Genomic DNA, 15,675 nt, shown 5'->3' on the forward strand with positions numbered 1-15,675 from the left:
GCGGGGCGGGGCGGGGCGGGGCGGGGTTTCTGGTCAGCTGATGAAGGCAGGAGCTGGAGAAGGCAGGAGTTGGAGAACCCAGAAGCCGGGCGGTGGGGAGGCTCTAGACTTGGTAAGCCGAATTTGAGGCTGGGGCTGCTGTTCGGGACTCTGGGCCTTCCCTGCTACATCTTTCCAACACCCTCCTCCAGCCCCTGGATGGTCCTGGGGCTACTGCCCCCACCTCGGGGCGCGAGATCCTGGAGCGAGGCTCTGGGCTGGGATTGGGAGGCCCTCGGCGGGGGCCCAGGTCCCCTTCCTCAAGGGCGACCAGCATGACCCCTCGGGCCGCTCTGACCTAGGACCTGGGGTCTGGGTTCCTTTTTCACCTCTTGTTCTCGGCCGACGGGCCTCTGCGTTTCTGACGACTTTGTTTTCCCCAGGGCGGGCCGGGGGAGGGGGCTTCGCGGCGAATGAGCGCTGACCCCAGCGGCTGCCCTGTTATTATCCCCGCCAAACAGGCGGCCCGTGCTCGGCTGAGTCACTAGGAGGGAGTTGTGACCGAGGACCTGGAGGGCTGGAGTGGGTGGTAGCCCTAAGGCGGGATGCTCCTCCCCTCAGGTGCTCCCCAATTCTGCAGGGAGCCCAGATTGTCCCCTCCCACTCCATGCCTAGGACAGGTTTCCAAGTGTGTACACGGGGAGTCTGTGTTTGGAAGTATGAGGACTGACGCAGTCTTGTCTTTTCAAGGCTTTCTGAAGCCTGCTGTTTGCCAGGAGCCCTGTGGGGGGAGGGGAGAGAGCTGTAGCCAGAACAGAATAATAGCCATCCCCGGTTATTCTACTGAGGGTTTAACCTGTGCCAGGCACCATTCTAATCCCTCAGCCTGGGTTATCTCATTTAACTCTGCAATTAGCCTAGCAGGTGGATACTTGCATTATTCCCCCGTTTTACAGGTTGGAACTATGAGACTCAGTCACTTGACCAAGAATTCATTACTAGTAGGCATCAGGCAGGTCAGTTCCAGAGTGCTTTCTCCTCAACCCTAGGCCATCCAAGCTCACAATTAGGTCTCCCATTCTCCCTTCCTTTCTTTGTTTCTCTCTCTCTCTCTCTCTCTCCCTTTCTTCCTTCTTTTCTTTCCTTTCTCTCTCTCTCTCCCCTCCCTCCCTGTCTGTCTGTCTCTTGCTGTTTTTTGAACCCTTACTGTGCAGCTGGTGTGTCTGGAGCCTAAGAATAAGTTTACAACTAGGGTGAAGGGAGAGGAGTGGGTTTAAAGGGCAGTAGTGGCTGAGGAGTGCGATGAGCATTCTTCGGGTTTGTGGAAGAGGGTAAGGGAAGAGGTGACAGGTGTTTTCCCGCCAGCTCCTGTGAGGCCCCTCTAAATTGAGATGGCAATTTAGAACTGGGTCTTAGTTTCTCTTTACTATGCCCTCCAGGATGAAAAGGCCAAGCCTAGGGGAAGATACGGCATGGACAGAAGTCAGGAGACCTGAGAATGACCGTCTGACCGTCTGAAGGCCTAGAGGGAGGGACAGGAGATGGGGGGGGCGGAGGGCAGTTCTTGGAGTACCCTGGGGCTCAGTCTCAAGGCATTTGGACTTATCTGGTAGATAAAGGTGGCCACTTGAGCAGCTTCAGTGGGGAGCATCTCTGTGACTCAGCTTGGGATCTGGAAGAGTTACATGGCTGTGGCAGTGGACGCCATTTCCAGGGCTGCCTTTCTTTTCTTTTTTTTTTTTTAATATTTATTTATTTATGTTATGTATTTGGCTGCACCAGGTCTTTGTTGCGGCATGTGGGATCTTTACTTGCGGCATGTGGGCTCTAAGTTGCGGCATGCAGGATCTAGTTCCCTGACCAGGGATTGAACCCAGGCCCCCTGCATTGGGAGTGCAGAGTCTTAGCCACTGGACCACCAGGGAAGTCCCTTCGCCTTTCTTAAAGTGTGGTCACGTGCACAGAATACATGTGGTCAGAATCTACTGGGGGAGCTTCTTAAACCCAAGGTCCCTGATCCCCTGCTCTGACACACTGATCCTGAATTTCAAACATGTGCCCTCCATGATAACAAGGCACCCCTGAATCAACTATATACTTCAATTAAAAAAAACAAAAACAATAAGGCACCCCTGTTGTGGTCTTTGTCACACCTACAGACCTGGTCAACCTTTGTTGCAACCCTGGCCATCCATTTGCTCAGTGCTGTTGGACTAGGAGGTGGGCCCGGTCTCAGAAGCCAGGCCTGGGCCCAGGCTGGCTTCCTACTTGGGTCAGAACCCATGGGTGACAGGCTCTGTGCACAGTGGCCCTCAGAGGAAAGTGTCTTCTGTTCAGGGCTCAGGTGTGTCTCAAAGTATCCTGAGCTCCGAGCTGCACATGGACAGGGGACCACCCACCCAGGGCCCTGGGCCCTATGAGCCAAGGTACATCCCCCAAGACACCCCGCCCTCCTTCACTGGGCATGTGTCCACTTTCTTTCTTCCCTAACCTGGTGAAAAGAGGGAGTGAGAGTGATCTCAGGGTGCTTGAGATACTGGTCTCTCGTTCTCAGTCACTACCAATTTGTCAGGCCCTGGGCTAAGAGCTTTATGTGCATTTTATCTATACAACAACCCTGAGGAGTGAGCGTCATTCTCATTTTATACACAGGCTCAGACTGTTACTTGCACAAGGCCACTCAGCCTTATCTGTAGAATGAGGACAGTTCCCCTCACAGAGAAGTTAATGCGGATGGCGGTACCCTACCATGCTGACCTGCCGCGGTGTGCTGAGGCTCTACCAGAGGAGGCTTGGGGAGGTGGTCCAGCAGAGGGGTGGCTGGGGAACAAAAAGACTTGATTTGAAATGCCTGAGGCACCGCAAAAACCCAGCTCCTACCTGGACTGCGTGTTAACCTGGGGTGGCCTTGCAGCTGCTGGTAGCAGGACAGCAGATAAATGGCTCCAACATCAGCTGTGCTGAAGGTCAAGGGGGGGGGGTCACCAAGGTACAGGAAGAGACCTTCAGCCCCCCTTTGCAGGGCCCCAGAGGGACTGCAGTGAACCAAGCAGGCAGTGACCTGGGGTGCCCTTGCCCCCAGCTCTGGGCTCTGGGTTCGCTGTTGAGTCACGTTAGAGCTGAGAGCCTAGAGCTTCCTAAGAAAAGCAGCTGACTCGCTTCCTTTCCCTGCCTGACGCTCCCAGATCGCTGTGGCCTCAGCAGTTCCAAGGGTCCAGCCAGGGTGTCTCAGCCAATTCGGGCCAATGTAACAAAATACCACTTGTCTGGGTGGCTTAGAAACAAACATTGATTTCTCACAGTTCTGGAGGCTGGGAAGTCCAAGATCAGAGTGCTAGTAGATTCAATGTCTGGTGAGGGTCCACTTCCTAGTTCATAGATGGCTGTCTTCTCGATATGTCCTCACCTGGCAGAAGGGGCGAGGGAGCTCTCTGGGGTCTTTTTTATAAGGGCACTAATCCCATTCATGAGGGCTCTGCCTTCATGACCTAAATACTCCCCAAAGGCCCGACCTCAAAAATACCATCACATTGGGGGTTAGATTTCAACAGGACAGGAGGGACATAAACATTTGTTCTATGGCATTGTCCGTGGGGCATTGCTTTATGAGGATCCTGGGTCGTCTGACACAAGCAGAAACTGAAGGTGGCTGGAGAGAGCCTCATCCCAGGTGAGGAAAGCCCCTCTGAGTGCAGTGAGAAAAGGGGAAGCCTGCCTTCTGGCTGCGTGAGACCCTGGGCAGCCCTGCCAGACCACAGGAAGGTGCCGCCGTTCCCGGGGACAGAAGCATGGTGGCTATGAGCGCTTCCTGCTTGGGTGGCCCTGGCAAGTCACCTCCCCGGGTCCACGCGGACATATCAGTAGCCCCCACTTCATAGAGTTGATGTGCAGCAAAATGCAGAAAGGCCTACGTAAGGTGCTTTGCACAGGGCTGGTAAAGTGCTCAGCGATCAGGGACTGTGATGATTCTGCCCAGCAGAGATGCTCCAGCAGCCCCACTTCCTCTCCCTCCTCTGAGACTGTCACACAGGCAGTGACTGCTCTAGGACACCAGGTGGGGACTTCCCTGCCTGCCCCTGCAACCAGCCAGCTCCTGACTTTGTTGGCAGTGAGAATGGGGAGGTGGCTCCGGACTCTGCCAGCGGGCGTTCTACACACGCGAGCTGCTGGGAGAATGCGGCTTGAGCACGCCAAGCTTGAATCCCAGCCACGTGTGCAACTCACCTGCTCCTTCTTCGCCACTTGCCTCATCTGACCAATGTACTGGGGGACAGCCATACTTTTTTTTTTTTTTTTTGGCCGAGTTGGGTGGCTTGTGAGATCTTAGTTCCCTGACCAGGGATTGAACCCAGTCCCCGGCAGTGAAAGTGCTGAGTCCTAACCACTGGACCACCAGGGGATTCCCAGGATAGCCGTACTTTAAATGAGAGGATGTACTTAGTGGGCCTGGTCTCAGCAGACCCTCACAGCGTGATTTGCAAGAAGAAAAGATTGGAAACAATCGAAATGTTCAAGAGTTAGGACAAAGGTGGCATTGTTTGAGGGCTCAGTTCTCTACACTAGATTTATGAACTCATTGAACCCTCACAGCTGTGTGGGGGAGGCGCTGTTATCGCCCCATCTTGCAGATGAGGAGACTGAGGCAGAGCAAGGCTGAGTCACTTGCCCAAAGTCGAGGCGTTAACAGGCAGAGTGGGGATTCAAATGCACCTGTCTCTGACCACACATCCAGTGCCCTCCCTGCATATGTGGTTACTTTGATCTCTGTACTGATCGTGTTCTCTGGTTCAGGGGCTCAGTCCATGCTGGGTGATAAGGCTGGAATGGGCTTAGAGTGGCGGGACCATGACTAGGACCCGGACCTCCCAAGGCTGAAGGCCCCTCTCTTGTTCCCTGTAGAGCCGTCGCCTGCCTCAGCACACCGGCTCCCTCCCTCCCTGCGAAGCCATGGTCTGGAGGAAGCTGGGCTCCAGCAACTTCTCCAGCTGCCCCAATGGCTCCAGCCAGTGGATATGGGACGTGTTTGGCGAGTGTGCCCAGGATGGCTGGGACAAGGCCAGCGTGGGCCTGGGCTTGATCTCCATTTTCTGCTTTGCTGCATCCACCCTCCCGTGAGTAGCATCAGGGTGGTGGGACCAGGGCTGGGTTGCACGGGTGGGGCAAGTGCTCCTGGGGCTGCACCGAAGAGGGGCTCCCTGGCTGGCCTTGGGCCTCTCCAGACTCAAGGCCAAGTGTGCTCCCTCTCCCACCCCCACTCACTGACTTCCAGCCCACCCTGGAGGGCCCTACAGTGAACCTCACTCTAGGCCCCGCCTTATGCTGGACCATGCTGACACACAGGTGATAATAATAACACCTGTTCAGTGAGTGCCCACTGTGTACCTAGCTCATTTCTAAGCACTTGACATGTCTTTACCCTATTTAATCCTCATGACCACTCTGTGAAATAGATACAATCTGTATCCCTACTTTACGAGGAAGTAGAAACCCAGAGAGGTTAACTTAACTTGCTGTGAATTGCACAGCTAGCCAGAGAGGAGGCAGAGGAGTGGGAGGGCTGGGGTGCATCGAACTTGGCCTTTGTTCTGTGACAGTCTGGTGGAGGACAAGCAGTGATTACAAAACAGCATGGCCACTGCTGTGATTAGGGAACGCGGAGACACTGTGACCTGGGCAAGTCCCTTCACTGCTCTGTGCCTCAGTTTTCTCATCTGTAAAATGGGAATGTTTTCCCTACCTCACAGGGTTGCTGTGAGGATGGCCTTTACGCACTGTATGCTCAGTCCCATGGCTTGGCAGAAGGGGGGGCCAAAGAGGAGAGATGAGGTCAAAGAGGTCATCGAGGGCCCTGTAATGTAAGGGCATTCTCCACTGTTAGGAAATCTTATGCTCTTTCTCCAGAGGGAGAAAGATAACAGTTTAATTGAGAGATAATTCATATACCATTGAGTTAGCCCACTTAAATGTACAAGTCCAAGGTTTTAGTATATGCACAGAGTTGTGTAAGCATTGCCGCAATCTGTTTTAGAACATTTTTGTCACCATAAAAAGAGACCCAGAAAGAAATGAGTCATTCCTCATTTCCCTCTAAATCTCCCAGCCCCAACCACCAATCTACTTTCTGTCTGTAGATTTGCCTATTTTGGACATTTCATATCAATGGATCATACAGTATGTGGCCTTCTGTGACTGGCTTCTTTCACTTAGCATAACATCTTCAAGGTTCATCCACGTCATACGTAGCTAGTGTCAATACTTCATTCTTTTTTACGTCCTAATAGTAGTTCGTTGTATGTGTATACATTTTGTTTATTCAGTCGTTCATTGATGGACATTTGGGTGGTTTCTACCTTTTGGCCAGTGTGATTAAGGCTGCTATGTATGTTCATGTACAAGTTTTAGTGGGGACGTGTGTTTACTTCTCCTGGGTATACACCTAAGGGGTGGAATTGCCGGGTCACATGGTAACTCTGTGTTTAATCTTTTGAGGAACTGCCAGACTGTTTTCCAAAGCAGTTGCACCATTTTATATTCCCACCAGCAGCGTATGAAGGTTCCAATTTCTCTAAATCCCCATCAACACTTGTTATTTTCTGTCTTTTTTATTATACCATCCTAGTGGGTGTGAAGTGGTATCTCATAGTTCTGATTTGTATTTCCTTGTTGGCTGGTGATATTAAGTAGCTTTCCATGTGCTTCTTGGCCAAATTATATTCTCTTTGGAAAAAGGTCTATTTAGGTTCTTTGCCCATTTTTCAGTTGGATTGTCTTTTTGTTGTTGCATTATAAGAGTTCTTTATATATTCTAGATATATTTTGCAAATATTTTCTCCCATTCAGTGGGTTGTCTTTTCACTTTCTCAATGGTGTCGCTTGAAGCACAAAAATTCAAAAATTTGTTGATGTCCAATTTTTTTTTTTGGCCGCTCCGTGCAGCATGTGGGATCTTAGTTCCCCGAGCAGGGATCGAACCCGAGCCCCCTGCATGGGAGCTTGGAGTCTTAACCACTGGACCGCCAGGGAAGTCCCTTGATGATGTCCAATTTATGTGTTTTTTTCTTTTGTTACTTGTGCTTTTGATATCATGTCTAGAAACGATAGCTTAATCCAGGTAACAAAGATTCACCCTTATCTTCTAAGAGTTTTATATAGATTTATCCAAGTCTGACACCAATTCTGATGTGTTTTTTTTGCCACACCATCAAGTAATCAACTCAATTCTTACACTATCTACACCTGAGACAGCCTCAGATCCCACAGGTTAGGGGCCCAGTCCTACAAGTCCCACAAGAGTGCTCCCTCCTCCCCACTTCTGAGACCAATCACAAGTCCAGGTTGTCACTTGTGCTTCTGACCTCCAGCTGTAGATTGGAGATTCCCCCCACCCCTCCTCAGGTTTGATTAGTTTGCTAGAGCAGCTCACAGAACTCAGAGAAATGATTTTTATGGAGGCTTTATTACACAGTCATTGGCCATTAGCAATTGGGCTCAATCTCGAGCCTCTCTCCTCCCCTGAGGTGGGTGAGGGGGGCAGGATAGGGGCCCATGAGACCGAATGTCCCAACCTTCTAATCTTACTGTTGGTTCCCCTGGCAATGAGTCCTTATCCTCAGGTGACCTAAGGGCTTTCCAAAAGTCACCTCATTAATGTTACAAAAGACACCTTTTTTTCTCTCTTTCTCTCTCTCACCCCTTAGGACATTCTTAGGAGAGCTCTGTGCAGGGAACAGGGAAGAAGACCAAATATATATATTTCTTATTATAAATCACAGTATCACAAATTAGCTCTTACATATAGAGCTTTGATTCAGCTTGAGTTGTATTTTGTATAGGGTGTGAGGTAGGGATCCAACCTCGTTCTTTTGCATGCGGTACCCGGTTGTCCCAGTACCATGTGTTAAAAAGACTACCATTGGGAATTCCCTGGCAGTCCTATGGTTAGGACTCTGTGCTGTCACTGCTGAGGGCCCAGGTTCAATCCCTGGTCGGGGAACTAAGATCCCACAAGCCGTGCAGCGGCCAAAAAAAAAAAAAGACTACCCTTACCTCATCAAGTTGTCCCAACATGCTGTCTAGGGCTTGACATTTTTACTGACTCACCTTGTCCCAGCTGCCATACTAGATGTGGCAGAAGTAAGAAACACCGACCCCATCCTTGCCTTTGTAGACCTTCTATTAGGGAAGGAGAACTGGAGGGATGGGGGAGAGACTGGAGGCAGGGAGGCTGTGTAAGGCATCCAGGCAGCAATGATGTCTGGGGGATTGGATAGGTGGCCCTTAGTAGGCAAAGCAGACAGGTCTGGGTGATGGGTGGAGGCCAAGGGAGAGAAACTCCCTATCTTGGGGTGAGAGCTTCCCCAGAACCATGAGGAGCTGGTGGAGCTGGCTGAGGCTTCCCCTTTCCACCAGGGCATAATGCCAGCCCTGCCTGGGCCTGGCTGATTAACCAGGGAGGGGGTGTCAGAGGTCTGGGAGAAGCCCCAGGTGATGGCAGGGAGGGCAGCCCCCTTCCTGCTTCTCCTTAGGACTCGGCCTTTCCTGAGTGTGACAAAATCACTTCCCCTGAAATTTATGGAGGCTCTTCAAGTCACAGTATCCTAGAAGGGGGTTTACACAGGGCCACGGGGTAAACCTTAAGGGCCTTCTCCGGGCCAGGCCCATGCTGGGCACTGTCCCTTCCCTCAGGAAGCTTGAGTCCAGGAGGAACTGACCGATGCTGGCAGAGCTCCCTTCTAGGAAGGCCCTGAGGAGGAACTGATATTTCCTGAAAGATACAGAGGAGGGACTGGGTGAGCCGTCTTCTGATGCAGAGTTTGGAGGAAGAGGAGGCAGTCCTGGTGAAGAGGCGGTGGGGGTCAGAGGGACAGGGGACCTGGGGGCCCTGTCGGGATGTGCTCAGGAGGGTGGGGGTCCTTACTGAACAGCAGTGGGAGGCTTTGAAGGATTTTGGCAAGAGAGGGGTTTTAGAGAGATCCTTGAGCTGGAGGATGGAAACAAGAAACACAGGCTTGGGTGGGAGACCTAAAGAGCTGGAGGTGGGGCTCAGCAGGAGATGGAGGTGGAAGGACGACCGTGAAGAACCAGGGCCAGGCCTAGCTTTCCTAGCTTCTGTCTTGGGTGGTAGGTGGGGTGAGGTGCTATTTAGTTACCTTTTACTAATTTAAATACATGCAAATGATTAAAGCGAAATGTAAGCAGCAGATGGCCATTGTGGAATGACTCAGAGCAGGACTGGAGCCTCAGGGTCTGGGTGTGAATCCTGGTTCCCTGACTTTTCCATCCCCAAAGAGGCCCATCAAGACTTGACCCCATGGCTTTGTAATCAGAGCTCGGGGAGCCACAGCCCCAGGCTTCTCTGTTGCCCTTTGAAGATAACAGGCCCATATTATCATCCATCTCCCCTGGAGATAGGGCAGCGCCCAGGCCTCGGGCGGTAGGGCAACCACCATCCTTCCTTCCAAACACCCCCCCACCCCCCACCCCCGCTCCTCCATAGAAGAGAGAACCCAGGGTCCCTATGAAGTGGTTCTCAGGGTCTGACACAAAACATCAGGACCCTGTAAAGTCCCCAGGTCCCCACCAAGAGACCGCTGTGGAGGAGAATCTATCATGCAATGGCTCTCTCTGGAAAGATGCATGTCCCATAGAGCTCCTGGCTTGGAAGGGATCCCCTGGTAAGAATCCCCAAAGGGCAAAGAAAGGCCCATGAGGATCCCACCGGCGGGAAGGATCAGCTCCCAGGCGACCCCCTGTGCAGACGCTGCCCCGGCCCCCCTATTACGCGTTGGCTGTTCCCATGTTTACCCTCCATGCAGTATCACAGCTGTCGGCCCCTGAGCACACATCTCCCTCCTCTGCCACAGCCAGTACATCAAGGCCTGCAAGACGGGCAACATGGACCAGGCCCTGTCCCTGTGGTTCCTCCTGGGCTGGATCGGCGGAGACTCCTGCAATCTCATTGGCTCCTTCCTTGCTGACCAGCTGCCCCTGCAGGTAGGCCAGTCCCCGGGCTGGGTGGGCTGCCAGGGACAGTCTGCAGAGGCTTCCATTTTGTGAGGGCCCCATGCTATAGAGAGAGCCATCTGCCTGCCGCACAGGGTGACAATGGGCTGTGGGCCTCAGTTCCCCCATCTACAAAACGAGCACATCAAACCACAGGGTGGCTGGGGTCTTTGACCTCTGAGGTGCTAAGATCCTGCCTGAGCTTTCAGGGCATGGGACCCTGGAGGAGGAAGGTTTTCCCTTGGGAGGCCCAGGTGCCATCATTCTTCTGTGGCTGGGTGGAGCTAGGACTCAAAATCAGGAATCTATTGTCTTCCCAAGGGGGGCTGTAAATTGCCCCTGTATCAGGCCAAATGGTAGTCTCCACTTAACCTCTGAGTCCCATTTTGTCCTGCCTGGTCATGCTAGCCACCGTTTCCTCCCTCTGCCCAGACGGGCACCTGCCAGGCCCTTGCCTACCTGCTGTCTAGCTCTGCCAGGTAGGAACTGTGATCCCCTCCTTTCCAGGTGAGCAAACAGAAGCTCCAAGAGGTGAAGCAACTTGCTCAGGGTCACCTAGCTGGGATGGGGCTGAGCTGTCCGGGTGCTGGGGTGTGGTCCCCGAGCCGGGGACTGTAGCCAGCGCCCTGGGCCCCCTCTTCTCTTGCAGACCTACACAGCCGTGTATTACGTCTTAGCCGACGTGCTGATGCTGTCGCTGTACTTTCATTACAAGTTTAAGAAACGCCCCTCTCTGTGTGAGTACGGGGATCCCTCTGTGTCAGGTGCCTGAGGGCAGCCAGGAGGCCTGGAAGCTTGGGAGGAGGAAGGTTTCCCATTGCTGGTGATAAACCAAACCTCAAAAAGGCTTCCTCGGGCCTTATCTGAAAGCTGGGGCCCTGATCCCCTGATGAGCCGAGATAGAGGGCAGTGAGCACATCCGGGCAGGACCACAGGGAGTCCCCTTCACTTAAGTTCTCTCATTCAGCAAACATGGCTTCAGCTGCTCCTCGGTGCCGGGCCCTGGGCTTGGAGCTGAGGAAACAAGGACACGGCACACAGGATTCAGAAGGGGCAGATCCAGGGCTGTACAAGAAATGACCCAGGCACCTGGGGGTGGGGCTGTCTCAGCATTTCCACACTCCATAATCCTCTTCCTGCCCCCACTGCCCTCATCGGTTTACCTTTACAACCTTAGGAGAAGGGTACTCTCATTATACCCATTCTACAGATGAGGACTGAAAGCTCAGAGAGGTTAGATCACTTGCCCAAGGTCACACAGCCACTGAGGGACAAGGCCAGGACTCAAAGCCCAGTCTCTCTGCCGCCACTCAGATCCCTAATCTCAGCTTCCCTCCTGCCTCATGTCCAGGGTCTGCCCCCATCAATTCTGTGCTGTTGTTCATCTTGGGGGTGGCATGTACCACCCCACTGCTGAGCAGCGCTGGCTCGGTGGCTGCCCCCAGGGAGGTCTTCCGGGGGCGGACGCTCTTGTCTGTGGAGCCGGGCAATAAGGTGAGGTGTGGGCACGTGAGGGTAGAGCGGGGGTGGGGGTCTGGCTCACCCCGAGGGCCCGCCCCTGCGTGACCATGAGGTCAGGGGAATTGCCCTCCAGGAGGGAGCTGGGGCTCTCAAGCTGCAGCCCGGCCCCTACTGAGCACTGAGCACCCTACTCTGCCCTCTCAGCCCTTCACGCAGCAGGAAATCATTGGCTTCATAATCGGCTCCGTGTCCAGCATGCTGTACCTGCTCTCCCGGCTGCCTCAGATCCGCACCAATGTGAGCCGTGGGCAGGGGCACTGGGGCCAAGGGAAGAGGAGCCGGCTGGCAGCTCGGGCCCCTGGGTTAAGGAGTAGCAGCAGGTCTGGTCCACACTCACTGTTGGCTTGGGTGACTTAATCCACTTCTCCAAGCCTCAGTTCCTGCCTCTGGAAATGGGCATGAGATGCCTGCCATCCAGGGGTACATGTGACCTGCATGTGTCCCAGGGAGGTAGGAGGTCAGGTGAGAGCGAGGGGCTGAGAGCAGAGGAGAAGGTGGGGAACCAGAGATGGGGGAGCCTTGCTGGGCAGTGAGTCAGCGTAGGGCTGGGGAGCAGGCACCTTGGGGCGAGCAGGGTGGTGCAGCCCTAGTCTCCTGCGACCTGGGCAGGGGGGCCCGGGAGATGATGTTGGGACGGGGATGAGGAGTCAGGCCCTGGAAGGGGCTGGTCTGGGCACCAGGCCCACGTCGGACACTGGTCACACCGTGTGCAGTCTGCTCGGAGCATGCGCAGCGTGACAGGGCAGACGGACACATGGACAGTTACAGCCCAGAGAGACAAGAGGCCCGTTTGAGGTCTCTGACCCTACACCCCTCGCCTCCAGTTCCTGCGGAAGTCGACCCAGGGGATCTCCTACTCGCTGTTCGCCTTGGTGATGCTGGGGAACACGCTGTATGGGCTGAGCGTGCTGCTCAAGAACCCCGAGGTAGGCCAGAGCGAGGGCAGCTATGTGCTGCACCACCTGCCCTGGCTCGTGGGCAGCCTGGGCGTCCTGCTGCTCGACACCATCGTATCCTTCAGGGGGTGGGGGTGGGGGGGGTGGAGGGGGGTGGGGGGGTGGAGGGGGGGTGGGGGGGTGGGGGGGGGTGGGGCCACAGCAGCCTCCACCTGCACGTGGCTTCAGCATCCATCCATCCATCCATCCATCCTTCCTTCCTTCCATCCATCATCCATCCATCCATCTATCCATCCATCCGTCCATCCTTCATCCATCCATCCATCCATCCATCCATTCTTCTATCCATCCATCCTTCCATCCTTCCATCCATCCATCCATCCATCCGTCCATCCTTCTATCCATCCATCCTTCATCCATCCTTCCGTCCATCTATCCATCCATCCATTCTTCTATCCATCCATCCTTCCATCCTTCCATCCATCCATCCGTCCATCTTTCTATCCATCCATCCATTCTTCATCCATCCATCTGTCCTTTTATCCATCCTTCCATCCATCCATCCTTCCACCCATCCATCCATCCTTCCATCCATCCTTCTATCCATCCTTCCCTCCAGTCCATCCATCCATCCATCCATCCATCCGTCTGTCCATCCATCCATCCATCCATCAGTCTGTCCATCCATCCATCCATCCATCCATCCAAGAGTCAAACCTCCCATGTGCTGGGCACCCCTCTAGGTACCGGATCTATTTGTGAGCAAGAACAGAATGGTCCTTCCTTCAAGAAGCTCACAGTTCAGTGGGGAGGCAGACAGGATACACATAATCATAAATAATTACTTCATTGTGGTGCCACCGAGTAGCAGAGAAAAACTGCAAGAGTGTGTGACCACGGGGCTGTCTGTCCTGGTGTAGAGGCTCAGCAGAGGCCTCCACTAGTGCCATTGAAAACTGCCCTGAAGGAGAAGTTAGGCACAGGCAAGGGAGGAATGTTTCTGGCACAGCTTGTGCAAAGGGTCTGGGGAACAGGGCATAAATCAGCCCATCCAGGCAGGAGGAAGGAAAGCTGCAATGTGGAGACACACACACGTGAATTAGAGATGGAAAAACTTGAGTTCAAATCCTGGCTCCTGGTGTCCTGTGTGACACAGAGCAAACCGTTAGCCTCTCTGTGCTTCCATGTCTTCATCTTGCTGTCTCACCAAGGTCACGGGGCAATTACATAAGCTAAGGTCTCTGGAAACACCCAGCACCGGATCCAGCACACAGTGAGTGCTCAGTAAATGTTTGCTGGATGGCTGAGCAGGGCATTATTTCCATCTCCTTTGGGAGGAGGTAAACGGGGCCCTTGTTTTGACGTTTGCAGAATTCCTGGTGGGTGCAATGAGAGATGAAGAAAGTTAAGCTCTAGTGCCCCAAAATGGCCCCTGCCACTTGCTGAAACCCCCAGGATGCTGTAGGGTGAGAGGAGGGCAAGATCCTGGGGCTGGGGTCAGGGAAGGCTGCCTGGAGAGGAAGACCCAAGCTCTGGACTTGGCAGATAAATGGGGTTTGGCCGGTTGAGGGGTGGGAAGGCAGCAAGAGCAGAGGCCAGGAGGCCATGGCTGACTCTGCCCACCTGGCCGAGTTGCAGGGAGGGAAGAGGGCAGCAGTTCTGGATGGGGCCACAGGCCACCCTGGGGCAGGTCCAACCCAGGCTCTGCTCCGTTTGGCCTTGACGTTGACTCCTTCGGATCTCCATACAGTTCCTGATATACAGGGATGCCGCCACCTCATCAGAGCGCCAGCCACTCCTCCCCAGCTGAGCAGGGCCCAGGCCAAGCCCAGGATGACAGGGACCTGCAGATGCCGCACTCAGGAAGGGAGAAGTATGGGCAGGGACGGTGCTGCTGACCCTGGGCTGGGCCGTGGAGGAAGCTGGGGGTGCCTAGAACTCCTGGCCCGACCGCCTACCCCCAACACCTCCGAAACCTCGTGAGCTGACCCTTCCGGAAGCCCTGACTGACGGACTCTTCCAGGAGCAGGTCAGCCCCCAGGGCCAGCCCATGCCGCCTTGGGATTCACCCCCAGGGTCTGAGGCAACTGTCCCTGGAGACTGAAGGGAGGAGCTGCAGCCAAGACCTCAGAAGAGGTCTGGGGACCTTCTGAGCTGCAGCTCAGAAGACAGTGCAGCCGCCCCTCGGCTCACCTACCTCATTCTGCCTGCTTCCCCCACCCAACCGCCTGGGGAGGAGCCCAGCTCAGCCTGGTGCACCCTGGACTATACAGTCGACTGCAGATGGCCTAGTAAACGGTACTCCCAGTGAGGCCTGTTCTGGTGCTCTTTCCCCGAGGGGCCGGGCTCTGGGCTGCTCTGGGGAACAGTGATGGATAGGGATCCGGATCCCACCTACAGGTCCCAGGTGGGGGCCTAAGGGGTCAGGATGTGGGAGAGCCAAGCCAGAGGGGACTGTGTCTGCTGGCCCGCCCCTGCCCAGCCTCTTGGGCCTCCGGTTTCTTCAACCTGCTTCTCTGTGACAGGCTCCACACCTGGTGGTGGGGACACAGCAGTGAGAAAGACACTCCTCCAACAGGATCCCTGCTCCGCGGTGCTCAGCAAGAAGCGGAATAGTTAAGGTTCAGACTTTGGTTCTGCATCTCAACTTCTCTGTGCCACAGTTACCTCATCTGTGCAATGGGATGACAGTATTACCACTTCATACGTCCTTCTAGGGATTAAATAAAATGGTGTGATTATGGATGTTAGCCCTGAAGTCTGGCATGCAGTAGGAGCTCATTGAAGGTTAGCTTTTATCATTTTTAGTTGGAGGAGAAGGACAACCAGATCTCCCTGGAAATCAGGGAGACCTTCCTGGAAGAGGTGACATGGCAGAAGGACAGGCAGGAGATAAACAGGGGGAAAGTGCCAGTGTTGCAGGCGGGAAGGGTGGAGAGGAGGGCAGGGCTTAGCCTCGAGCTCTAGTTCCTGTGCCCCAACCTTAGTTTGCCTCCCAGACCCCAACCTGAGTCCACTTTCTTCTTGACCACAACCCCATGGGTGCCTGAGGACGGAGGGGCCAGCTCCCCTCCCTGCTGGCCTGCTGTCTCACCTCCCCCCACACACACACACAGCCGGTCCCAGGAGGCCCCCCAGGTCCCAGGAGCCATTGGGGTGGGTGGTGCCAGGTGCGGCTAAGGCTGGTAGAGAGGAGCTGGGCCTCAGTGTGAGCCTCTCTTTTAGAATCTTCCTCTTCCAGCCTCGGAGAAAGGAAGGAGCCCGGCCACTGGGGTGC

At 54.4% G+C, this 15,675-nt stretch overlaps 1 protein-coding gene across 5 annotated transcripts; it reads left to right on the forward strand.

The window, feature by feature from the left end:
* The first annotated feature begins 45 nt into the window (after positions 1-45).
* On the forward strand, positions 46-14,710 carry SLC66A1 (solute carrier family 66 member 1). Of its 5 annotated transcripts, none has more exons than XM_036836205.1 (8): positions 46-112; positions 4,879-5,090; positions 9,843-9,972; positions 10,631-10,718; positions 11,333-11,475; positions 11,647-11,739; positions 12,327-12,512; positions 14,137-14,349. In XM_036836205.1, the coding sequence occupies exons 2-8, from the start codon at positions 4,927-4,929 to the stop codon at positions 14,206-14,208; spliced, it is 876 nt and encodes a 291-aa protein (XP_036692100.1). In that variant the 5' UTR covers positions 46-112; positions 4,879-4,926; the 3' UTR covers positions 14,209-14,349. The 5 variants fall into 5 exon arrangements, with proteins under 5 accessions (XP_036692100.1, XP_036692108.1, XP_036692127.1 ...); XM_036836213.1 differs by having other exon boundaries at positions 14,149-14,349; XM_036836232.1 differs by having other exon boundaries at positions 12,327-12,428; positions 14,149-14,349.
* The last annotated feature ends 965 nt before the right edge of the window (positions 14,711-15,675 follow it).

Source organism: Balaenoptera musculus, chromosome 1 (assembly GCF_009873245.2).
Source record: "Balaenoptera musculus isolate JJ_BM4_2016_0621 chromosome 1, mBalMus1.pri.v3, whole genome shotgun sequence".
Taxonomy (NCBI): Eukaryota; Metazoa; Chordata; class Mammalia; order Artiodactyla; family Balaenopteridae; genus Balaenoptera; species Balaenoptera musculus.

What these genes read in the sequence shown, in the direction of transcription:
- SLC66A1 (XM_036836200.1), top strand. Translation starts at nt 4,927, where the DNA reads ATGGTCTGGAGGAAGCTGGGCTCCAGCAACTTCTCCAGCTGCCCCAAT. An exon ending in TTTGCTGCATCCACCCTCCC is followed by an intron (nt 5,091 to 9,842) that starts GTGAGTAGCATC and finishes CCTCTGCCACAG; the next exon opens with CCAGTACATCAAGGCCTGCA. An exon ending in TAAGAAACGCCCCTCTCTGT is followed by an intron (nt 10,719 to 11,332) that starts GTGAGTACGGGG and finishes CCTCATGTCCAG; the next exon opens with GGTCTGCCCCCATCAATTCT.